Here is a 23,267-nt window from a genome sequence, read left to right as displayed (position 1 = left end):
AAGCACCGATAGCCGAGCGGTTGGGCACAATGACGGTAGTGGTGGCTCGTGAGTGAACGATTCGTTCAAAAGAACGGATTTGTTTTCAGTGAACGAGAGTGTACGAATCACTTCCTAAAGTGATTCGTTCTTTTTTCAGTTCATATGACTTCAACCAGTAGGTGTCGGTAATGCGCATTGAAGCTGGTGCCACTTCGCCGAAAATGACGTCACTTCCCGTTCACGAACGAGTTGTGAATTGCATTTCCCGTTCACCAACTGAACGCATCTGTGAGTGAACGAGTCAGTGAGTGAGTGGTTTGCATTTCCAGTTCATCATAAGAACGGATCAGTGAGTAATTTCACATTGGATTGCTGGTTTGGAATTTACTTTTAATAATTTTTAAAAAAAATTAATAAACATTTATGTTAAAACTTGTCTGGTGTTTTATTCCTTGTATAACAGGCCACTTTATTAGGGAAATATCATGGTCAAAGGTCACAGGTGTCAAGCTCTAGTCCTCGGGGCCGCGTTCCAATATGTTTTCCAAGATTCCCATGTTAATATTCAGGTGTATATATGCATATACGTTATTTAAAAACTGCTATAAGTGTTATAAAACCAAGATTACTCAAAGAGAAGCATAATCTCCCCGTTGTTGCATAACGGTGCATCCCTTCATGCAATAAAGTTAGCCGTTAGCTTGGAGAAAACGTGCATAAAAGAAGTGGTGTTTCAGTGAGTGGTTCTTTCTTTCCTTGGCAAATCGTAATTCTACATTCTGGTTTACATAGTTCATGCCAGGAGGGAGACGCAACACGTTCACTGACTAAAGTGATTCGTGCACTTTGGTTCACTGAAAAAGAACATGTTCTTTTGAACGGATCGTTCACTCACGAGCCAACACTAATGTGCCGCCCCCTAACGGCGACGAAGACTGATGGCGTCGACTTGACCAACGAGGTACACTTATTGTTTTTGTTCTCTAGGAACGTCTCTACTTTTTGGCTGTTGTAACTTTCTTGCCTAATTGTTTGTTTTCCCCACTCTGACTTACCACACCAAAAAGTAGTTGAGTTCATTCGCCTCGCAGACAGTCACGTGATGTGGAAACAAGCTTGTGTGTATGTGAACGGGAATAGGCGGAGCAGTGTCTTTTTTCTGTCAAAAATGTGTGCCTTAGTTGCGGACTCTTGTCTCAGATGGAAGCGGGTCGTGTCGACTTCTACATAGGCCTTTCTTTGGCCGTGTCCTCCAGTCTTTTTATCGGCGCAAGTTTCATCCTGAAGAAGAAAGGCTTGCTGCGATTGGCCAGCAAGGGGTCCATGCGAGCAGGTACTCAAACGCCAGGAAAAAAAAAAAAAAAAAAGGATGACTATTTGTAATGCTAAAAGTGTTTATTAATGTTAAAGTACCTTCCAATAGAATATATTAATTCTACAGCGTTTCATAACAATTTTATGTAATTATTAAAACATGACTATTGTAATACTTTTACTGTTGTTTAAAACTTCACACCTTAAGAATTCTAAGTCTATATTGTAATCGACATCTTTATTGTCTTCAGGTCAAGGAGGATATGCTTACCTGAAAGAGTGGCTGTGGTGGGCAGGGCTTATTTCAAGTAAGTGAATGGTGTTATTAATTACCTCCTCGAAAAATTCTTCTTCAGTACCACAAAAATGAACAAACAAACCGAGTAAATGTAAATACAGTATGTATTGATACTGAACAAATTAATACAACTGAACTGTACTTACACACTGTAGTTACTGGGATAGTCAGTTAACATAATAGTTTGGTGGTGCTTTGTTTTGCCAAAATGAGCCTCTTCTTGCATGCACACACATCCCTGTAAAGAGCACATTTGCACATCGTGGGCAGGAGGGTAACAGCATGTTGCATGTTTGGGCCTTGACGCAAACTAATTGTGTTGCAGTGGGAGCCGGAGAGGCCGCCAACTTTGCTGCGTATGCGTTTGCACCGGCCACGCTCGTCACCCCTTTGGGAGCTTTGAGTGTGCTCGTAAGGTACGTCATTTGGTTCCAGTCGGTTGAATGCTGAAATCTAAAATGTTGGTCAAGTAGAAAAATTACATATAATATTTGGTACCCTGTTAATCATATAACTTTAATTTTGGAAAATGTTTTTCCTATCCTGCCTGCATTTTATTCTAATATTATTTCAATCTCATAATTTTTAGTTTTATATTCCCGACTTCTTTACTCCAACTACATTATCCACATGCTGTTCTAACTTTTGAGTATTGTTTTGTTTCTTAGTGGAACTGTAATATTGTGTTAGCATTCACATGCACTGTAGCACTAAAATACCCTTGCATCTCAAGAAACTGTTCGGTATGTTTGCCTGCAGCGCCGTGCTGTCACCATACTTTCTCAACGAGCGTCTGAACATGCACGGCAAGATGGGCTGCTTGTTGTGCGTGCTGGGCTCCACCGTCATGGTGGTGCATGCCCCCCAGGAGGAGGAGGTGGCCTCCCTCAGCGCCATGGCGGAAAAGCTGAAAGAGCCAGGTGACGTGTGCTTAACTAGTCGGGGAGAAGTAACTATGGTCCGAATAAAATAACTGATGTTGTCGGCGACAAGATTGATTTGTGGTCAATTGGTTGTCTTATGCCAGCCTCAAAATGAAAAGCTTCTGAGGTTCAAAAATTCCGTCTCAGTACATGAGCTACGTAAGGTCATAATAGAAGAAAACTAGTTTGCGAGCAATGAGGTTTTTTCTTTTTCAAAACAGGAAAACTAAATTTGTTGCCAACTCAGAGATTTTTGCAGAAGTTGCTCCTTCCACTATCTATGTACTAGTCTTTTCGTCACTGTTTTTGGACTCAAGTTTATGTACTTTCACTTAAGTACAGAGTGTGAGTAGTTTTGCCACCTGTGCAGAACACGACTTAACATTTTTCTGTTGAATGCTCCCAATAGGCTTCATTGTTTTTGCTGTGTGCGTTGTGGGCAGCAGCCTGGTGCTTATCTTCGGCGTGGCACCGCGCTTTGGGCAGAAGAACGTGCTGGTCTACATCATGATCTGCTCCGTCATCGGCTCCCTGTCCGTGTCTTGCGTCAAGGGGTTGGGCATCGGCATTAAGGAACTGGTGGCCGGGATCGCCGTGCTGAAAGATCCCCTCTTCTGGTGCTTGCTGGTGAGCCTGGCACTGTGTGTCAGCATCCAGATCAGCTACCTGAACAAAGCCCTGGACATTTTCAACACCTCCATCGTCACGCCCATCTACTACGTGTTCTTCACCACGTCCGTCATGGCCTGCTCCGCCATCCTCTTTAAGGAGTGGCTACGCTTGAGCATCGGCGCCGTGGCGGGCACCATCAGTGGCTTCCTCACCATCGTACTGGGCATCTTCTTGCTACACGCCTTCAAGGACATCACCTTCAGTTGGGACTCCACACCCCTCTATTTGAGGACGGGGCCACAGGACTTACGCTTGGGGCCCCGGCCTTACTCCGCCCTCCCGAGCCTGGACAGCCCTGCAGGGGAGAAACGGCCTTTGGGAGAAAGTGTCAAAAGTGAAAGGGCCTCGAGGCAATAGAAGCCTCTTGAAAAGAAATACACTCTGTTGTATATACACTGCACTCTAAAAACAATTTACTAGAAAATAACCCAACACTGTCAGAACACTGGCTTATTTAACTTCAGGCAAGATAATTGCATAAATTGCAGTTCCTCCAAAAGTTGCCCATGATGAATTCATATTTTGGTGGATGGATGTATGGATAAATAATGCAGCTACATCCAACCTAAAAATTTGCTTTGTCATGGATTTGCCAAGATTGTGAATTGTTTTTTTCCCCCCATTTATTGATGACTGCGTCATAAACCAAAAACTGCACTACATTCACATTAGTGGACACTGGGCAAGTTGGAATAATGGTTCCAATAATTCTAAAACTGTACCTCATACTGTGAGACCAAAGAAAAAAATATTCTCCTCCTGTTGACTTTTTCTCTTTTCTTTGCAAGCATGCATGACAGACTGAATAATTGGTAACATTATTTATTTCTTATGTACAATCCAATTTAACAATTTAAGCACATGTACACCCTCACTCAAGGTGTGTCGTCACAATACGAACCCAACCTGCAGTTTTTGTGGATTGTGGGCACAATGTCCTACATGTTTGTTTTTCCTAAAATGTTTTTGGCTTGCAATGTCAGTTGAGACCCCTGTAGTTACTGAACTGATCTCCATGTTGACATGATGAAAGAAAAACAGCCAGCAACTGAACAGTGTTGCAAGTCAAAAGGGGAAAACAAACATGCTGTGGATGAGGCACTTTTGACAAAAAATGTTTCGTCCAAACGTTGGCATGATTTACCAAATGTCCTTTAACGCACACGTTAGTCCGCCATGCTGTCCGAGAAAGACCCTCGACTCCTCTGCGTCTGTTCCAGTCTATTGAGTATGAACTGGCTGGTGTCAATGAATCTCTCCACACAGTTGACGAAGCACACATCTGTCCTGGAATCCATTTTGGGCCCCGGTTTGTCCATGCACTTCTCCTGATGTGGAGCAAACACAAACTGTGACGTTGATAGATCACCCAAAACGCCCACATCCATCAAATGCATCACTCAATAGGACGATATTAAACGCACTTAAGTGCTCGGTGGCAAAATGAAAACAAGTACAGTGGTCGTAATTCCGACGCTGGCACAGGTGCGTGAACATATCACATCAGATAAACTACGATTAGTTGAGCCTAATCGGTGTAGATAGAATGTTTTGATAATTTAATTAAATTTCCCGTATAAAGGTTAAAATATGTGGTAACATTCAGTCTCCGTTGGACTGTTAGTCTTAGCAGTACATGGAAAATGAGCGACATTTGGACCTACCCATTAGCATCTACGAACTACAATACTCTTTAATTCTATTTTGTACAAGAGCAGAACAATGTACTCAAATTAACTAGCCCACAGATTACGAGCGACTAGCCCACATTTACCCAGCACACTTCCGTCATTTGGTGCACCAGCTGCTGAAACTTTTGCTTCTGAGATTCAATCTCGATGAAATGTTGCAGCTGAGGGTCCGTGCTCGCCGCCTTTCCGTCCATACTCGGATAACGTCGGCGTTAGTCTGAATAAATCCACGACGGAAGTACGCCTTATGCCACAAATGCTGACCTTCACGTGGATGTATGGGCGCCGCTTGTGGGACCGGAAAGAGTGGAACCAATTGCACGGCGCAATCGTATGACGTCATTGAAACGTCATCGTTCATCGCGCACACATTTGGCCGTAAGTAATAATAATAATAATAATAATAATAATAATAATAATAAGAAGAAGAAGAAGAAGAAGAAGAAGAAGAAATAACTAGAAATTAATCACAGTTTATTAAAAAGTTGAAGATCGTTTTTATTCGCGCAATTAGATATGCATTCAAAAGCACTGTTACACTTTAACATTCATTTATTTTTATGAAGACAAAAGCACAAAATCCTAGACATTTTAAAGTTCATATTCTGGTCTGCTGTTGTTGTAATCTACTGGAGTTCATACAGCAAATCCTGGACAATGAACACCAGCTCCTGGAACGTGGGTCTCTCGTCAGCCCTCTAAAATGGGAAGATTTTTTTTTTGTTAAACTCCTATCTTAATTATCTATACATTGAATAAATAAACAAATACAGTCAGGAGGGTGCGGGTTCGATTCCACCTCCGGCCCTCCCTGTGTGGAGTTTGCATGTTCTCCCCGGGCCCGTGTGGGTTTTCTCCGGGCACTCCGGTTTCCTCCCACATTCCAAAAACATGCTTGGTAGGCCGATTGAAGACTCCAAATTGTCCCTAGGTGTGAGTGCGAGTGCGAATGGTTGTTTGTCTCTGTGTGCCCTGCGATCGGCTGGCAACCGGTTCAGGGCCCCCGCCTACTGCCCGATGATGGCTGGGATAGGCTCCAGCACTCCCGCGACCCCCGTGGGGACTAAGCGGTTCAGAAAATGGATGGATGGATACATTTTTATACAGATCAAAACACCAGAACCTTATGAGTGAATTCAAATTGTAATTAATTTATTTCAATTGTAATTTTCATTATCTATTCGCCATTTAAAAAAAAACTGTGATTTCACATTACATTAAAAGTAAAATTTTCTTGGCATAATGGGGCATGTCCCAAGAATTACTTGGACTGGTTGCCAGCCAATCGCAAGGCACATAGACGAACAATTCTTCTGAGTCTTCATTGAACCTAACATACATGATTTGGGATTGTGGAAAGAAGCCACAATACCCAGAGAAACACCACAAAAGCATGGGGAGAACTTGCAAAGTCAATATTTGAATCAGAACCCCTGAACTGTGAGGCAGACATGCTGCCCACGAGTCGCCTCTCATATTTCCATAAATCCAACATTTCCGACAGGGATTTGTACTTACATCGACCCAGCACGACGACATGATACTATAGACCTTCTCGCATGCCATCTGAGGACGGTACAGTCGGAGGCCTCCGGACACTTGAGACACTATTTCATTGTTGTTCAAACGGTCGTAGGGGAGCCTCCCTAAAGTGTACACCTCCCACATCAGCACCCCTGGAAACACATTGACACCATTACCTCAACTTATGAACCCAAACACGTAGCAGCAAAGGGGACGTAAAGTGGATTTTCAGATGATACAATCACTCACCGTAAGCCCAAATGTCTGACTTGCTGCTGAATCTGCAATAGAGGAGAACTTCGGGAGGCGACCAACGGACGGGGAATTTGGAACCCGCAGAGCTTGTGTACTCGTCATCTAGAACGTACCTGAAGAAAAAGGCCGATCAGATGACTGACTTTAAGGCCCTCCTCGGCTTTGATCGCCCTGAATTTAATTAGCATGATTCTACCTTGACAAGCCAAAGTCTGCCACTTTGACTGTTCCGTTCCCATCCACCAAGCAGTTCCTGGCAGCCTGGAGCAAAAATGAATAAACATTTGACTGAGTCCACTGAAGCGAGTCAGATGCTTTAGTCTGCGCCCTCTTACCAGATCCCTGTGAATGTACTGCTTGGACTCTAGGTAAGCCATTCCCTCAGACACATCCTTGCACATCTCCAGGAGCTGCACGGAGGTGGGTTGCTGCCTGAGGCCCTCCCTGAGGTAGGTGAGTAGGCAGCCGTTGGAGAGGTACTCTGTGACAATGTAGATGCTGCTCTGCTTGGTGCACACGCCGTATAGTTGCACCAGATTCTCGTGGTGGAGCATCCTAGCTTGAAATGGGGGGGGGAGACTTGTGATCCAACGCATACCACTTCATCTGTCCCGCATGGTTGGGGGCTTGTGGCTGAGTAATTGCGCTTACATCATGACTTTGGCTTCCTCTATGAAGTCTTCCTCTGACATGGCTCCGGCTTTAATCATCTTGATGGCCACATCGTACTGACCCTTCCATTTTCCGTACTGCACCACGCCAAACTGACCAGTACCCAGGACCCGAATGAAAGTAAGGCAGGAGGGGTCAATCTCCCACATGCCTGTGGAACACAAACCAGATTTGTGTCTTTTTTGTTGTGTTTTACTGTTACTTCAATTATGAAATATATCATTTAGACTTCCTTTTATATATTTTCGTGTCGCATGCAAAGTCGTCTTATGGTTTTCTGTCTCTCTATATATATAGCTATCTATAACGCTATCTATTTTGCTAAGAAGCAACATTTTACTGTTTCCTCAATGCCACTCACCATAGCCAAGACCTGCTGTGGATGGAGGCGGTGCCCGGTCGGACACAATATATTTCAGCCTGCAAAACATGCCTAGTAACGGGGACAATATGACAGCATCACATATAATCAATCTCAAGATAGACCCATCATGTTCACAACTACAATAAGGGCATCGTGCTCATTTCCAAACAAAATGATCTTGCAACCGTGATAAAAGGAATCAAAGAATATTTTTCCAAATAGTGGCATGGGATCTTAAAAAAAGGTTTGCTTGTGTGATATCAGTTGTAGATTTAGAAACTTAATGTAGTGAACCTGCGGCATTGTGCTGATGGTAGTTGATGAGCGCCGGGATAGTATTGAAGTTGTGCGTCACGGCTAAGTAGAATTGTCCCTGTGTGGTGGTGCAGATGTTGTAATGTTTGCAGCTGCCACCAGCCTCTCTGCGGACGGGAAGAGGGAAATGATCACATGGTGCATGTGATTAAGTAGTACTATTATTATTATTAACCACAGCGCCGACGGTGTCAGGGAGATAAATGCATCGACAATATGCATGTGACTCCCATCCACTGTCTACTTCTTCTTTTGTGTTTTACCCACAGTGTGCAGGAGTGAAACTCACCCGCCTCCTTTACTGAACAGAGACACTGTGTACTTCCCTGGCTTGCTGGAGTCTCGCACGAGGAAGCCCCCATCTTTGTTCTAAAGTTCAAAAAAGTGAGGCAATACAAATAAAGTATGTTGTGAACAACTATGAGCATACGTTTATTAGGTGTTGTATATATTTTTTTCGTTACAAAAACAAGCACCCAATCATCAGTTTTACAATAGATAATATCATTATTCTTTATATGTAATTTTTTAAAATATTAAAATAATGAAAGTGAACTGAATTAATAAATGAATCATGAATGTGAAAAACAGTTTTAATTTTTTCTGTAATTGGATACACGTTGGCTTGCAGGCTTTTGAACATTTGCTATAACAACTACACAAAATTCTAACATTTAAGTGTGGTGTAAACAGAAATGTCAGATTACAATAATATTGGCAACAAATCTGTGGATTTACTTTTCACTTTTTACCTTTCATTGAATAATATCACGTAAACAAGGATTGCACTTCTTAAGATATGAACTTAACTCGCCACCATATAAATATGTGAAACACTGTGTACATAAATACATAATAATGTTGACATCTGACCAAAATGAAAAACATTATGAGCACTGGGCTAAACGTTTGTTGGCTTTTTAATGAGACTTACCTCAGTCTTCAGTAGCTTCTCTGCCTGGCTGCGGTTTGTATTCTTGCAGTACCAACTTTGAAAGGAAAGAAACAGTAGTTTGTCTAAAGTTTTGATCAACTACATAACATGCAAAATACTAAAACACTCATGTTGATACTCACTCATATCTGTCTAAGCCGTGTCCAGCTTCCACCACATAGTTACTGGGTATGTAACCCTCATTTCTACAAAATAAAGACACATTTATTAATAAGGCAGCCACCCTTTGAGGATAGTCTCACCCACCCGTATTTGTCTCTGGCTTGCCACCAGTTGGGGTCAGACATGTCCAGGATGGTGTACTCCTCGTCCTTCTTCAGTTCCAGGTCATGGGGCATCATGGCTGGGTGGTTGTACTGAGCTATGACCCTCATCCCCGAACAGGGCTCTTTGGCCTCTGGTAGTTGCGGAGGTAACCGTCGGACAGGCTTGTCCTTAAAAAACAATGACGTGCTGTTACGGCTGTCAAACGAAAAAAACAAAAAACAAAACAAGAAAAAAACAACTCAAAGACAAAATTGTTTTGGTTGGCTAGTGAGCAAAATTAGGCAAACAAGAGGGACAAACCTGATTTGAATGTGACCTCCTAGGCTAAGTATAGCCCAACACTGTTTTAGTGAGTGACATTCAACACATTTTTACAAAGAATCCGTAAATGTGTGTTTACCTCTGAAGGAGTTGGGGGCAGAGGTTTGCGGGTTCCCCTCCGACACATAAAGCCTATTGGGAAGAAGATGTTCAGTAGAGCAGCATTTCCTAACCTTTCTTAACCCAATTAGTCTCAGAATGGAGATTTTAAAAATCTCATTGCACACAAGACATGTCACAAAATGTACTATATATACTACATGGTGAAACAATTTTGATAGTGTCTCAATTTTCTGTAGAATTGACTCATTCTGTGTCAAATATTTGGCATTTGAAACTGATAGGAGTGCCTGCAGTCGTGCCATGTTTCAGAAATGGAGTGTGGCTCTTTCTCACCATTCTTGCTATCCAGAACTTTGCATCCCATCGCCTGCTTAACTTCCTGCTGGCAGCACAGCCACATACCATCGATCCAAAAGCACGGGTGATACTTTTGCATCAAGTCCTTGTTGCTCTGCACCACTACACAAAAACACACACACGGCATTTGCATGAGCGCACACTCACTTCCTCCATGAAATGACGATAGTGGTGATATCTGTTTGCATGCTAACATTCTTTCAGCTTCTTTATCCACTGAGCCCGAACTTCCTCTGTCTTTGCGAAGATGTACAGTGGCCCCTCATCGTAAATGACCTAGAAAAACAACCACGCTATTAGTTTTAATTTTGTGTTTCACCAGTGCCTCACGCTCTTGCTTCCTGTGTGGTGAGTCTGGAAGGATACACCTGAAACCACCACAAAAGCCCCCACATCTGGTCAGCTACTTGCACTTCTTGCACTAATTGCACAATATTCAATACTAAAAGGGCGGACTATCTGTAACCCTGACAACTGTCATCCAACATGGTAAAATCAATGAATGCTACCTGGAATGCATACATGCGCTCCTGCGGGCTGTTGGGCTCCGTCTGTACCGTTTCTACACACTTGATCTTCTCCAGGTCCACCGAGCCCTTCAGGCCTTTCCGTTTCTGGGCAACAGACGGGAAAAGTACAACAATGATTTGTTTAATAAGTAAATTGAAACATTAATCATGTACCAAAGTGGTGTTTCCAAACCTTACTCGAGCCAAAGCAAGTATTTGCAAAATCTCATACCACCAAACAGAAATGTCAAAAAATGTCAAGGAGTTAGTCACCTTGTAGAATATTACTTATAATTAAAAGTCTGAAAGTATCTGGCAGTTGGTGAGCAAGTAATGTTCTGATATTAAATGTACAAGTCTTGGCGGACAAATTAAAAGTACAACAACAAAAATCAAGTGCTTTTAAACAACAATACTCACTGAAATGGCATTTTGCCAAAATCTCTATTAGTTTCATCTTTTTCGAATTGTCACTTAATCCTACATGAGTTTTCGGGTTCATGTCAACATTTATTTTCATATTACTGCACGACCATACAGAAGAAGGTTGAACATTCATTTAGGAATTGTAGTTTATATTACTTTATTTGACAATACTTAGTGATTTTTTTTTACATATTTGACTTAGCTATTATGCCATATGAATACAAATCTAAAACTAGTAATAAAACTAATTAAAACAAAGTATTTTCCCTAAAATAAAAGTGGACAAACCTGCTCTAAAAATAATGTAAAACTGGCTATATTTAAATGACAAAAGTAAAAAACAGAATACAAAACCATCCAAAGCCTGAAAATTTCCCAGGGCACAGTAAATGGAAATCACGGATGATTAATATCAATAAATCCTTGAATTACTTTAAAACAGTCAAGTAATAAAGTTAAATTTGTAATTTGTGATTGGCCTGTAGGAATTGCTCAGGTTCTCTACATTCTCACTTGGTGAATTCTGCCATGACTAGTAAAGTGCCAGATGTTAACTTTAGAATATCACTAATATCACACAGTTGTCAACTCACGCACACTTTTTTTTCTCCACACTTACCCCTTTGTCGGCGTCGTAGTCGTAGTAGGAGAGTTTGTCCCGCGTAAGGATGAACCATCTTTCCTTGTAGTTCAGCGGCGATGTTTTCCTCCTCTGTTGTGAACGCTTGATGAAAATGTCTTCCAAAATGCTGTCACCCATGGTTCACACCGTGATTAACCTGTAACAAGTGAGCAACAAAGTTGTAAGGTCATTGAAGGTGGCTGCTGTAATTTGTTGTGCGTATTTGGTGTAGCAGTTATTCAGATAGTACTTGGGCTTTTTATTCTGCACTCATTGTGACTACTTCCTTGTGTCGCTCATCTGTGTGGTCAGTCTACCACAAGTCACGGGGCAACGCTCTTCATTTGCGTGATTATCAGGCAAGATTAGCAACACTGTCATTCATGCTCATTTTCATAAAGTTACCTTTTGTCTTTTTGATGATACTGTACAGTGTCAGTGCTATATGACAAAAAGTAGTCACGCTGTACCAAGGTAGTAATAAATAAATAAATAAATAAATAAATAAATAAATAAATAAATAAATAAATAAATAAATAAATAAATAAATAAATAAATAAATAAATAAATAAATAAATAAATAAATAAATAAATAAATAAATAAATAAATAAATAAATAAATGGTCAAGTCATGAAGCCAAGTCCACAAATGCTAGCTCTCGGCCAGTTAAAAACTCTGATGATTGTGAGGTAGCATCATGTAAATTAGAAATCCCTCCATTGTTTTCAATAACATTTCAATGAAAATTTAAACTAAAAGCATCTTTTCGTAATATAAATGCAACACGATACATTTTTATTCATACACAACAGATGTGATTTGAGAAGATGCTAATGTATGACTTTTCCCCTTGGTAAATGATGTTGACATTCACATTAGTTTTTAACTTTATCTTGGAAATATATGGCCATTTTTGTGATATTATTTTCTTGAAAAATACAGCTGTATTCTGCTACTTCTATTCCTCTAAAACTCAAAATTTGGTATTGTAACATTCTGACTTTTTATCTCTTGAAAAACGAATCCTATAGTTGTCATGTTTGTTATATTTGGTTGGAATTAGGCTTATGTGTGTGTGTGTGTGTCTGGAGGGGGATATGCCATGTAAGGGAAAACAAGTCTGAGAACACTTATGAAGTAAAGCACCAAAAACACATCTTTGTGTCTGTTAGTTTTTACGAAGATGAACGGCAGTTGACTCACAGTGACTCCAAAAATGCAGACAGACTGAGGGGGAAGTTGCGTCATGCTTGCAGAGCAGCGATACTCTTTGTCAACTGGTTTGCCTTCAACACGGATCTAATCTAACACAATTGGCCTTATCATAGAATTGACTATGACAGCTTTTAACACTCTATGCACACTATGCAACACCTGCTTGCAGATAGCTATTTTCAATTTTTCTCTCCATGGCAATTCTGACTTGCTAAAAACGTTTTGATGCAACCATGAAACAAGTGTGTGCCCTGTTTATTCGCAGTTCACTATGCACTATCTTTGGCTATCCACTGAAAAACTCCCCCATTGGCGTATATCTGGTGCTCTTCTCTTACAGCGTGAGATGCCACATGGCCTCAAAGTCCCGGCTAATAGGATTGATTGACTGTATGGCACACGGGCCATTGCTTGCCCACCTCAGCTCTAGTCTTGTATTATTTCTTCACTTTTACACTAGCATACAGTATAGTCAAGATTTGAAAAAAGAATACTAAGTGATGATAAATATTAACATGTACACAATGCATTATATTAATATGTGTATTGTAGCAATAATCTAACTTTTAAGAATTGTGCATTGTACTCATATCTAACTTTTTTTTTTCTTATTTTCAATGTGTAGTTGGCATTGCCCCGTATTTGTTTTGTTTTTTACTAATGGTATAATGACTTCTGTGAAAGTTTGTCAGTTGTAATTGACTTGTGTCCCCAGCTGGAATAAGATAAATTGATAGATTTTTATTCATGCCATGAGGAAAATGAAATTGTCGTAAATTGTCAATACACGGGGTAACAGACAAATACAGTAGACAGATATATTGAATTGAGTTGAATTAAAAAAAGGCATGTGACATACCCAGGCATCAAGTAGCGGAGTTCAAGTTGAAAAGTGGTGTCGTGAAGCTTTACCCTGCTTCTTCAATAGAAAATGTATGTCGTATGTGATGCGAGAAAAAAAGAACACTTACAGAGGAACTCACACTTCCCATTTCTCCTCCCTCTCTTTCGCTCTTGCTGCTCATTTTGGGTGTCAAGTGAAAGACGGGCTAAACATTAACACAGGTTAACATTCCTTCGTGGTTTATACTAGACGTTGTTTACTGAAATAATTGCAATTTAGAAAGCCATTAAAAAGATCGTAAAAGAATAAAACGTTATTTTTCTATGCATATTTCAATTAATTATCTTTGACATGTTTCAGTTCAAGATGTTATTTAACATCTAAGAAGTTAAAATAGAGTTTAGTATTATCGTGTGGTTTGTGCGCTCGGTCCTCCTTGTAGATTTTGGTCGTTAGGGGGCAGTGTAAGAGCCGCACTAAATGTACTGCTTCCGGTTCCGTACTTCCTCTTTTGCTCTGCATTGGGACGCAAACATGGTAGGAAATTAATACACTGATAGATTTAGAAGAATCCACGTTAATCTCACAGTTAAATACGACATCGGCACCGTTTGGTTGTTCATATAAATATGTCATGGCTATGTAGGTGCAACGAGCCCACTATTTGCTACGTATGTTGAGTTTTCAGACCAAAACCGACCTCTGACGATGCTACATTTTTGAGCAGCAAGGCTTTTCATGCTTAGCCGGCCTTTAGATTGTTGGACGTGTCCTTTTTAAATTGGCTGGGAAAAAAATACTCGTCACAAACAATGCAATTATTTTTATTTTATTTCCAATTATTTTGGTTTCAACGGTATAGCATGCGCTAATACTATGGCGCTATGTGCAGTCTTGACAAAGACATCCAAAATCATACTAGTTATACATTTTTGAAAGATTAATCGGATTATTCCGTATGTACAAACTAAGATTTTTAAATATTAATACGTTCATTCAGTACGTGTCTATACAATAAAACGATGTCGCGCTGTCATCAGGTGAACGTCCCGAAGACCCGCAGGACCTACTGCAAGAAGTGCAAGAAGCACCAACCACACAAGGTTACCCAGTACAAGAAGGGCAAGGATTCCCTCTATGCTCAGGGTAAGTGTCATGTTGGGTGTGTACTTTGGACGTGGTAGACACTACACGCATGAAGTGATCCAATTCCCATAGCTTTTCCTCATATCCTCGTATCATACCTCATAAACTTTAGATAGAGTGGCAAAGACAATATGCAATGACAAAGTGGCGGTCATATGATAAATTCTGATTCTGTTATCGATAGATTCAAAGTTTGCAAAGTAAACATGACAGAAATTAATGTGTAAACCTTTTGTAGACCGACTTTTATAATGCATTTGTTTACCCGTGTCACTGCAATCAGTATTATATTAGATATTTTCTGACCTTTGTGTTGAAAAACTTTGGATGGAGTGGCAATGACAAAGTGGTGATCATTACATGCTGAAAGGATGAAACTTTAAATGCAACAGAACAAGATGTTATATTGGCACAACAAACTGAATGGCTCAATTTGACCACAACTAATGAACGTATTTCCTGCAGGAAAGAGAAGATATGACAGGAAGCAGAGCGGCTACGGTGGTCAGACCAAGCCAATTTTCCGTAAAAAGGTATGTTGTTCAGTCATCCTGATTGCTAAGGTGCATGTGAGCCCATGCGTGCCATTATCACCTTGTTTCCAGGCGAAGACAACAAAAAAAATTGTGCTGAGGCTCGAGTGCATGGAGGCCAACTGCCGTTCCAAGAGGATGCTGGCCATAAAGAGATGCAAGCACTTTGAGTTGGGCGGTGACAAGAAGAGAAAGGTAAGCTACATTGTGGACAGACTCGCTGGAGTCCATCCAGGAGATTGACAATTGCAAAGTACATTTGAAAAGGAACTTGGAAGATCTGCACGTGCAGATGATGTGAATTTTGGCGACTGTGGAGTGGGCATTTAGAGATGGCCTTCTACCCTGATTTTTTACTGGCCATACAAGTCAGCATAATTTCAAGTGGGTAGTCAGGTTGCCTTTTGCACAATGACATAAGCACAAAAGCTCCAGAGTTAATGTAAAGGCGATTAGGAAAAAGTGTAATTATTACTCTGGTTAACAAAAGGAGTGTAAATCAAGAATACCGTATTTTTAGTGTCTCACTTTCCAAAGGTCAAAACAAGGTTAACTGGTAGAAGGACTTGCGCATGTCAACATTTGTTTTTTATTGTTCTGCCTTGCAGCTACATAGCTGCCTGCTATTGACATTGTGAGAGCAGCTCAAAGAAACATGCATTTGTTGTTAATGTTGTGGTTTAACCCTCCTGACATGCTTGTCTTCTCTCAACAGGGCCAGGTCATCCAGTTCTAAGATGTGGGCCACTCTTCTGGGTCAAGTCGTCACAATTTTCAATAAATGTGTTCAAATTTACCATACCTTTTCTCATTCCTTTTCACCGTGCTTGTACTAGGGCTGCGAGTTGCATCAAGTGAAACGTTGATGGCCTAAAATGGTAGCGCTCAATCCATACCATCAGATTAAAATTGTCATGATCTAGAGAAGTGTTGGGTTTTCTGACCATTGCATCCTAAGGAGTCTTTTGTCCTGCTTTTTTCTGCTGATGGGTGTGATGACAAGCAGGGCGGTACCTGCAGGGTTAACGGAGACCTGGTGTCCAATCTGAAGCCCCATCTCCTCATACCGGGGCAGAATCTGGCTGACGTTACAAAGCGGGTTGCACCTCTTCCAGCCGGGAGCTGCTTGTAAGGAGAACTTGCGTGGGCCTCCTATCTCCAGTGTGTTGAGTGCTGCTATGGCAAGTTGGCCGTTGGACAGTGGCCTTTCCCACACCTCAAAACGGTCCACCTGTTGAACACACAATCCCATTAATTCCATTGTGTGGTGTTAAAGGACTAGGTGTGCAACCGTACACGGCAAAATATTGACCCATTCAGTGCACTCCACTCTGGACAACACACACCCTAATGGACTGCGAGATTTTGGTACTTTATTTTACACGGATGCATATACAAGCCATCGTGTATGTGCCTGTCTGAGCTGGTAAAAAGCCCTTCTCCGACAGGTTATGTCCAATCGCTGCTATTCTTGGACCGGGACTCGTTCATGCGCAGCCTGTTTTAACTGGGTGTAGTGTTGGGTCGAGAGTGAACGATTTGTTCAAAAGAACGAATGTGAGTGAACGGATCACTTCCTGAAGTGATTTGTTCTGTTTTCAGTTCATATGACTTCAACCAACATGCAATAAAAAAAAAAAGATGCAACTTCCCGTTCACTAACGAGTCATCATTAACTTAAATGAATCCCAGATTTAAAAAATGGTCCCAAACAGTAAATTAAATCAATATTTTGATGACAAAAAGTGTTTCCTGTATGCACAAATAGGTGTCCCAAAACCGTACCAGAAACCGTGGCGCAAAAACTGATGTACGGACCGTTCTGTGGGTTATCCGTAATGTTGCACCCCTATAAAAGACCAACCTTGGCTGTGCAGTGTCCCTGCTTGCCCAGCTTGTCCTGGCTAATGGCGATGATGTGGCGGTTCTGCAGCAGCTCCTTAGTGTGCCGACAAATGGACCTCAGGTCGTTAGACATGAGCAGCGGGGCAGCCATAATGGCCCACAGTGCCATCTGTGACTCCTGCTGGTCCCGACTCAAACCGAAGTTTCCAATCACCAGCTAGAAACCATAGAGCATGCACTTCTCAGGAGCTCAATCGCAGGCTTAAATTAAAGACATTCGTACCATATCTGGGTCATTCCAGCCCCCGGGACCAGCTGAGGGGACGATGACGTCCTGGTGGGTAGCAGTCCAATCCAAGATGGACTTGATGCTGCTCCACGAATCGTAGACATCTGCGAAGTTGCGCCACTGGTTGCATGTTTCTGCAATAGTGTTGTAGTTTGGCTGAAAGAGGGAGGGGGGGGGGGGTCACAAAAAGGCTACAACTTCAACCATATCTGGGGGATTCAGAATTAAAACGTTAGGGATCAGGTGTTACCTTTTGGAAAGGCCACTCATACAGAGGCCACTCACAGGAATATAGGATGGGTCTTCCCGTTCTGTTTAGCGCTTTGGACATGTTTATGTACCCTGAAGAAAAACAAGTGATGCGTTAAAGCACCTTCACTCCATCGCGGGATGGGGGGCGTTCTGACCCGTACGAAGCTCAAAGGGAATTAAGAGAAATAAATGCTATTTCTGCTACGGTTTCTAATTTGGCCACCGCAAATTACAAAGCTGGAGAAAACAATGCTCTCAAATTGTACACAATGGACATGCTCGCCTTCCTCAAGCAAAGTAGCGTCCATGGAGCAGCCATCAAACTTGAGCAGGTCAACTTCCCACTCAGCGAAGGTCTGGGCGTCCGTGTCGTAGTGGCCCAAACTGCCGGGGTATCCAGCGCAGGTGGTTGTGCCGACATCTGCGTAAATGCCCAACTTCAGACCCTTGGAGTGCACCTGGAACCAGAGCTTTTACTTTCAGACAGTCTCAAGAAAAGGGCAGTGTTGAATCAAGAATCAAGCCTAAATGTCCAAAAACAGTCCTAAACAATCAAATGCAACCATACTGAAACCTACCTACACTTATGTATATAAAGCACTGGCTCACTCACATAGTCAGCCAGTTTCTTGATGCCTCCCGGGAACCTGCGGGGGTCCGCTTGCAGCTGGCCCCCAGCGTCTCGATTCTGACCCATCCAGCAGTCGTCAATGCAGACATACTGGTAGCCAGCCTCTTTCCAGCCCTCTGTTGCTATGACGTCTGCCATTTGCATGTACAGACGTTCACTAGGGAAATGCCACAGATATTCTAATCTGTTCGCGTTGTAAGGTTAAAAAAAGCGTAAATAAAAATGTCACCAAAATTCCTGTGCACAGGGACAAGGCTATCCTAACCATCGCCTGAAAAGATTACTATTTTAGTTGCAAATTGCAATATTTTGGATTACACCTATTGTTATATTATGTATACATACATTTTGTTCACAATCAGTCACGGTTTTTGTACAACTGTAATGGAATGGTTGTACCTGAACCATCGACTACTAGGCTGCTGGCTGCAGCCTGCTACTGACGCTGTAACTCTCTTTTATTTTCTTTCTCCAAGGAACCGAAAGGTCCTGAGATTGTTAGGAGTGGCAAACTATAGCCATGCCGGATTTGGGAGGAAATCCACTAAGACTAAACCTTCGAATCCGGAATTTCCATTGTTAACTTGTACATATTGTTCCGACGAACCATTCAACAGTTTCCGTAGTGTAGTGGTTATCACGTTCGCCTAACACGCGAAAGGTCCCCGGTTCGAGACCGGGCGGAAACATGCTTTTCACTTTATGACTAATGCAGGTTTCCTTTAAATCTATGATTACGATATAAACATGGCAGGATAGGGGATGTCGTTATTTTTCTGTGCGACATAATAAATAAAAACACAATGCCTTCGTCTTTCACTAGATGGGAGCTTTAACCTATGTAACCACCTTCTGCCGTTCATGCAACAGAATGGTGTACTGTATTTTTGTGTGAAACTAAACAATCCCATTTCACACAAAGTAAAATTGTGAAGGGATATTGAACATTTGTGTGATTAGAACGGAATAATCACTACTCGACAAACTAGTTCTTCTATTCAATAGAGTGTATTATATATACGTTTGGAAACGTTTGGCAGTTTCCGTAGTGTAGTGGTTATCACGTTCGCCTAACACGCGAAAGGTCCCCGGTTCGAGACCGGGCGGAAACATGCTTTTCACTTTATGACTAATGCAGGTTCCTTTTAAATCTATAATGATTACAATATAAACATGGCAGGTTAGGGTATGTCATTATTTTTCTGTGCGACATAATAATAATAAATAAAAACACAACAATACCTTCGTCATCCGCTAGATGACAGCTTTAACCTATGTATCCACCTGCTGCCGTTCATGCAACAGAATATTATACTGTAGTTTTGTGCGCAACTTAACAGGCCCATTTTTCACAAAGTAAAATAGTGAAGAAATCTAGAACATTTGTGTAAATCGAACGTGATAATCACAATTTCACAGAAACGTCCAGAATCTTCTGCCCTTTGCGGTCGTAAAATACATTTTAGCAATGATAGTAGCAGTTTCCGTAGTGTTGTGGTTATCACGTTCGCCGCACGATGGGGCAAAATGACCGGGCCCATAGGGAGAGCGAGCTTTCCTAGAACATAAGTTTCCGTAGTGTAGTGGTTATCACGTTCGCCTCACACGCGAAAGGTCCCCGGTTCGAGACCGGGCGGAAACAGTTTTTTTCAATGATTGCTGGGTGCCTTTACGGCCAGCTATAACGATTAGCGGCAAACGGGGAAAAGGAAACATTATTTTGCAATTTCTGTAGTGTCGTGGTTGTAGTATTAATAGGGCAAAACAATTGCAGTTAGACATCCGTTTCCGTAGTGTAGTGGTTATCACGTTCGCCTCACACGCGAAAGGTCCCCGGTTCGAAACCGGGCGGAAACACTTTTTTTACAATTATTGCTGGGTGCCTTTAGGGCTATAAGGGTGAGAGGGAAACTCGACATGTTTTGATTTTCCTTTTCTTTAACTTCTCACTCTTATTTATCGTTTATATTTCATTGGTCTTTTTCTAACCCCTGAAAGAGACTTATAAAGTGGATTTCCTGTGTGAATAAATATTTGTTTAAAATTGGTTGCAATGTTTTTGTTTTTTAGCCTTACTATTTTACATTAAATACAATTAAGCCCAAAATAAGGGTTATTAATTACAATAAAGCCAAAATAAAGGCTATAAATTCATATAAACCCCAACTTTAAAGCTTGAAATGACATTTAGAATACTAATTATAATTTGTAGATTAAAAGCTACTAAGTTTCACTAAAAACAATGTTTAGAAAATGTTTATACACATCTTTGGAATATTTACAGGCATATTTGTTAGAACATCCTAATAATAGAATGACAAATGTACGTAAAATCATTTGCAATGAGTTTCATGGTGTTTTGACAAATTAGAACATTACAAAACGTCCTGTCTAAAACAGACCCACATCGGTCATTGTATGTCTTCGAGTAACTATTAAGCTGAATTTAGAATGCGCAATAATTACTATTTGAACGATTTCGATATGCACGGTCATTTTATGTCTTTGAGTTATTAAGCTGAATCTAAAATGCTCAATAATCACTAATTGGACGATTTAGATACGCAAGTGATATTTGGTTACGCTTTAGTTGGGATTTGAACCCACTTTTCCACCAGGCGAGATTCATCTCGCGATATACTTGTTTATCGAGACTGTTCGGGCGCCCCCACTATTCGCGGGGGGCCCTTGTTTTCAAGGGTCTTACCTAATGCAGTTATCCGGGTCCGCCTCGCAGTCGGTGTTACACATGAACCTCTCCCAGTGCAGCCAACCCATCGTGGGGGTCCTCGCCAGGCCATTGTCGAGAGCTATGGTGCGCGTCCACAGACCCACGACAACAAGCATCCACACACCGACCGTCAAGAGCATATTTATGTTTTATTCCTCCGGCATTACATTACATTCGCAGGCCTTTCTTTTTATTTACTTCCTGGTTGTAGGATTTCACCCGCCTTTATGCTTGATTGACATGAATCTTACCCAATAAAGTTGAAGTCCGTCTTTAAAGGTTTGGTTTTCAGCAGGTGTTCCTTCCAACCAGGAAACGTGGAGTTCACGCCCCCTTCAATAAATGCTAACCAAAAAAGTAATGTATTTTTTCACCTTGATTTGCGTTTAATTTTTGACTAAGCTTCTAAATTTACTTCTTTTTGCTTATACATGCTGATTAAATAATAAGTAAGTAAGTAAGTAAGTAAGTAAGTAAGTAAGTAAGTAAGTAAGTAAGTAAGTAAGTAAGTAAGTAAGTAAGTAAGTAAGTAAGTAAGTAAGTAAGTAAGTAAGTAAGTAAGTAAGTAAGTAAGTAAGTTAAGTAAGTTAAGTAAGTAAGTGAGTAAGTGAGTAAGTAAGTAAGTAAGTAAGTAAGTAAGTAAGTAAGTAAGTAAGTAAGTAAGTAAGTAAGTAAGTAAGTAAGTAAGTAAGTAAGTAAGTAAAAATAAATAAATATATAGATAAATAAATAAATAAATAAATAAATAAATAAATAAATAAATAAATAAATAAATAAATAAATACATAAATAAATAAATAAATAAATAAATAAATAAATAAATAAATAAATAAATTTAAATGTCCTTAGTTTGTTCCAGGACCCTGGAAACTACCACCAAAAACTGGTAGGGTTTCTCATGATTTCCATTACAGCATTGTAGACTATCCACAAACAAAATACTTGTCCATCTCATTAAATGAAATACAGATTGGTTTGTTAATGTGAGACTATGCTATGAAACCAAATGAATGGCGGACGCTTTGTCGAGTGAAACTGCCTCCCCTCCCACAGACACGCAGAGAGATAAATGAATTTTACTTGGCGCCTCTGCCATTTTCTGCAAATGCAACAAGACAGCTGCTGCTTTGATTATTTGCTAATTGTTGCTGGCGCGACGACTTCATTTATTAAAAAAAAAAAGCAGCGTGCATAAACACTGTTTTATAATCATCCCAAACTCTCAGTTGACACAATAGGGTACAAGTAATGGAAAAGATGAAAAACCACAGGGTAACCGAACAACTCAAACACACATTTCAGTCTTGGCTATTCAGTATGATATGCCCGTGATGCTTGTGAGGATGAAGTCACTCGATGTAAATGTAAATAGTTCAGCAAATGAATAGATAGATAACTAAAGACAATAATAAAGGCGAGTGTCAGACCTGACTGTTTGGTCCGGTTTAAACGGACCAGGGTTCGATTGTATCGCTGGTCGGGACATTTTGTGCAGGTGTGAATACACGGAAACGAATCCTGGTGCGGATTCTTTGGTGTTAAAAAAGATGTAATGATAAATCAAATAACACTTGCTCGTTGATGGCTAGTTTCAACATAGTAAAATTTCCAGACTGGCAACTACTATGTATGCCACACGATTCATTTTACAGTTTAGTAGCAGTTAACAAAGCCTCATGTGTACTCTCTGATTGAATACAAAAGAAGACCAAGTGTGACATTTCAGGAAAATGTGGCATGATCAGAGGCCTCCGCCAGGGACAGGGCTGATGGAAACAATTTGTCACTTGCTATAGTTCATATATGAACCAGTGAGTGAAGGTGTGGAGGCTCTAAATGTCAGATTTCCATTTGACGTGCTGCCCTCTGCATGATGGATGCACGCTTTTGGATGTGTTGTTTTGTGCTTGTAAAAAACTGGTTCTTTTTTGTTTTTGTCACAGCTGGCTTATGTTGGCAATTGTCTGAGGAAGCTTTGCAATTTTGTAATCTATCATGACAGACGCAAATGTAGCTCTTCTGTAAACACATAATCTGACAATCCATTTTCTAAACCGCTCTTTTTCCTCATTAAATTGGCAGGTGACCTGGAACCTTTTCGTGCAAGAAGTGGTGTACATCTTCAAGTAGTTGATGTCAATCCCAGGACATATAGTATTTGGAAAAAACATTCACAATCACTCTCATTTTCACAACGAAGTGGATTTTGAGCACCAGCTCATTTTATTCATTTCATTATTCATTCATTTA

The 23,267-nt window shown here is 40.8% G+C and overlaps 5 protein-coding genes and 4 non-coding genes across 12 annotated transcripts; 6 read left to right on the top strand and 3 right to left on the bottom strand.

The window, feature by feature from the left end:
- Nucleotides 1-856: 856 nt before the first annotated feature.
- On the top strand, nt 857-3,955 carry zgc:101583 (uncharacterized protein LOC494104 homolog). Of its 2 annotated transcripts, none has more exons than XM_061286160.1 (6): nt 857-943; nt 1,183-1,315; nt 1,548-1,604; nt 1,920-2,010; nt 2,354-2,514; nt 2,927-3,955. In XM_061286160.1, exons 1-6 carry the CDS (start codon nt 890-892, stop codon nt 3,544-3,546), a joined length of 1,116 nt encoding a protein of 371 aa, XP_061142144.1. In that variant the 5' UTR covers nt 857-889; the 3' UTR covers nt 3,547-3,955. The 2 variants fall into 2 exon arrangements, with proteins under 2 accessions (XP_061142144.1, XP_061142145.1); XM_061286161.1 differs by lacking the exon at nt 857-943 and adding an exon at nt 950-1,104.
- Nucleotides 3,956-3,995: 40 nt separating this feature from the next.
- timm8a (translocase of inner mitochondrial membrane 8 homolog A (yeast)) lies at nt 3,996-5,208 on the bottom strand. Its single transcript, XM_061286162.1, has 2 exons — nt 4,964-5,208; nt 3,996-4,517 (listed from the first exon to the last, which is right to left on the bottom strand). The coding sequence occupies exons 1-2, from the start codon at nt 5,072-5,074 to the stop codon at nt 4,356-4,358; spliced, it is 273 nt and encodes a 90-aa protein (XP_061142146.1). The 5' UTR covers nt 5,075-5,208; the 3' UTR covers nt 3,996-4,355.
- A 145-nt stretch (nt 5,209-5,353) lies between these two features.
- Nucleotides 5,354-13,764, bottom strand: btk (Bruton agammaglobulinemia tyrosine kinase). Of its 2 annotated transcripts, XM_061276126.1 has the most exons (18): nt 13,606-13,764; nt 11,528-11,687; nt 10,483-10,587; nt 10,168-10,249; nt 9,950-10,075; nt 9,633-9,685; nt 9,212-9,399; nt 9,088-9,150; nt 8,945-8,999; nt 8,300-8,379; nt 7,990-8,117; nt 7,693-7,764; nt 7,311-7,482; nt 6,995-7,214; nt 6,856-6,920; nt 6,654-6,772; nt 6,399-6,556; nt 5,354-5,578 (listed from the first exon to the last, which is right to left on the bottom strand). In XM_061276126.1, the coding sequence occupies exons 2-18, from the start codon at nt 11,666-11,668 to the stop codon at nt 5,507-5,509; spliced, it is 1,899 nt and encodes a 632-aa protein (XP_061132110.1). In that variant the 5' UTR covers nt 11,669-11,687; nt 13,606-13,764; the 3' UTR covers nt 5,354-5,506. The 2 variants fall into 2 exon arrangements, with proteins under 2 accessions (XP_061132110.1, XP_061132118.1); XM_061276134.1 differs by lacking the exons at nt 11,528-11,687; nt 13,606-13,764 and having other exon boundaries at nt 10,168-10,341.
- Nucleotides 13,765-14,005: 241 nt separating this feature from the next.
- On the top strand, nt 14,006-16,065 carry rpl36a (ribosomal protein L36A). The gene is made up of 5 exons (XM_061276189.1): nt 14,006-14,127; nt 14,631-14,736; nt 15,202-15,269; nt 15,342-15,464; nt 15,985-16,065. Exons 1-5 carry the CDS (start codon nt 14,071-14,073, stop codon nt 16,003-16,005), a joined length of 375 nt encoding a protein of 124 aa, XP_061132173.1. The 5' UTR covers nt 14,006-14,070; the 3' UTR covers nt 16,006-16,065.
- Nucleotides 15,836-21,244, bottom strand: gla (galactosidase, alpha). 2 transcript variants are annotated; one of them, XM_061276167.1, is made up of 7 exons: nt 20,994-21,244; nt 18,269-18,443; nt 17,939-18,113; nt 17,654-17,745; nt 17,398-17,559; nt 17,134-17,331; nt 15,836-16,500 (listed from the first exon to the last, which is right to left on the bottom strand). In XM_061276167.1, exons 1-7 carry the CDS (start codon nt 21,155-21,157, stop codon nt 16,189-16,191), a joined length of 1,278 nt encoding a protein of 425 aa, XP_061132151.1. In that variant the 5' UTR covers nt 21,158-21,244; the 3' UTR covers nt 15,836-16,188. The 2 variants fall into 2 exon arrangements, with proteins under 2 accessions (XP_061132151.1, XP_061132160.1); XM_061276176.1 differs by having other exon boundaries at nt 18,269-18,417; nt 20,994-21,228.
- On the top strand, nt 18,903-18,975 carry trnav-aac (transfer RNA valine (anticodon AAC)). Its single transcript has one exon. It is a non-coding gene; the product is annotated as a tRNA-Val (tRNA).
- On the top strand, nt 19,326-19,398 carry trnav-aac (transfer RNA valine (anticodon AAC)). Its single transcript has one exon. It is a non-coding gene; the product is annotated as a tRNA-Val (tRNA).
- On the top strand, nt 19,856-19,928 carry trnav-cac (transfer RNA valine (anticodon CAC)). Its single transcript has one exon. It is a non-coding gene; the product is annotated as a tRNA-Val (tRNA).
- trnav-cac (transfer RNA valine (anticodon CAC)) lies at nt 20,071-20,143 on the top strand. Its single transcript has one exon. It is a non-coding gene; the product is annotated as a tRNA-Val (tRNA).
- Nucleotides 21,245-23,267: the final 2,023 nt, after the last annotated feature.

Source organism: Syngnathus typhle, linkage group LG1, assembly GCF_033458585.1.
Source record: "Syngnathus typhle isolate RoL2023-S1 ecotype Sweden linkage group LG1, RoL_Styp_1.0, whole genome shotgun sequence".
NCBI classification, from domain to species: Eukaryota; Metazoa; Chordata; class Actinopteri; order Syngnathiformes; family Syngnathidae; genus Syngnathus; species Syngnathus typhle.
The sequence above is the reverse complement of the archived record's forward strand: the minus strand, read 5'-3'. Positions and strand labels throughout refer to the sequence as shown.

Excerpts from the sequence above, each read along its gene's own strand:
- zgc:101583 (XM_061286160.1), top strand. The coding sequence starts at position 890 with ATGTGCCGCCCCCTAACGGCGACGAAGACTGATGGCGTCGACTTGACC. Across the intron at positions 1,605-1,919 it reads GTGGGCAGGGCTTATTTCAA|TGGGAGCCGGAGAGGCCGCC; the intron begins GTAAGTGAATGG and ends ATTGTGTTGCAG. Across the intron at positions 2,515-2,926 it reads GGAAAAGCTGAAAGAGCCAG|GCTTCATTGTTTTTGCTGTG; the intron begins GTGACGTGTGCT and ends TGCTCCCAATAG.
- timm8a (XM_061286162.1), bottom strand. The coding sequence starts at position 5,074 with ATGGACGGAAAGGCGGCGAGCACGGACCCTCAGCTGCAACATTTCATC. Across the intron at positions 4,518-4,963 it reads AAATGACGGAAGTGTGCTGG|GAGAAGTGCATGGACAAACC; the intron begins GTAAATGTGGGC and ends GCTCCACATCAG.
- btk (XM_061276126.1), bottom strand. The coding sequence starts at position 11,668 with ATGGGTGACAGCATTTTGGAAGACATTTTCATCAAGCGTTCACAACAG. Across the intron at positions 7,215-7,310 it reads GAGGAAGCCAAAGTCATGAT|GATGCTCCACCACGAGAATC; the intron begins GTAAGCGCAATT and ends ATTTCAAGCTAG. Across the intron at positions 6,921-6,994 it reads AGTACATTCACAGGGATCTG|GCTGCCAGGAACTGCTTGGT; the intron begins GTAAGAGGGCGC and ends TTTTTGCTCCAG.
- rpl36a (XM_061276189.1), top strand. The coding sequence starts at position 14,071 with ATGTACTGCTTCCGGTTCCGTACTTCCTCTTTTGCTCTGCATTGGGAC. Across the intron at positions 14,128-14,630 it reads TGCATTGGGACGCAAACATG|GTGAACGTCCCGAAGACCCG; the intron begins GTAGGAAATTAA and ends CGCTGTCATCAG. Across the intron at positions 15,270-15,341 it reads AGCCAATTTTCCGTAAAAAG|GCGAAGACAACAAAAAAAAT; the intron begins GTATGTTGTTCA and ends CCTTGTTTCCAG.
- gla (XM_061276167.1), bottom strand. The coding sequence starts at position 21,157 with ATGCTCTTGACGGTCGGTGTGTGGATGCTTGTTGTCGTGGGTCTGTGG. Across the intron at positions 17,560-17,653 it reads ATGAGTGGCCTTTCCAAAAG|CCAAACTACAACACTATTGC; the intron begins GTAACACCTGAT and ends TCCCTCTTTCAG. Across the intron at positions 17,332-17,397 it reads GCTGGAATGACCCAGATATG|CTGGTGATTGGAAACTTCGG; the intron begins GTACGAATGTCT and ends TATGGTTTCTAG.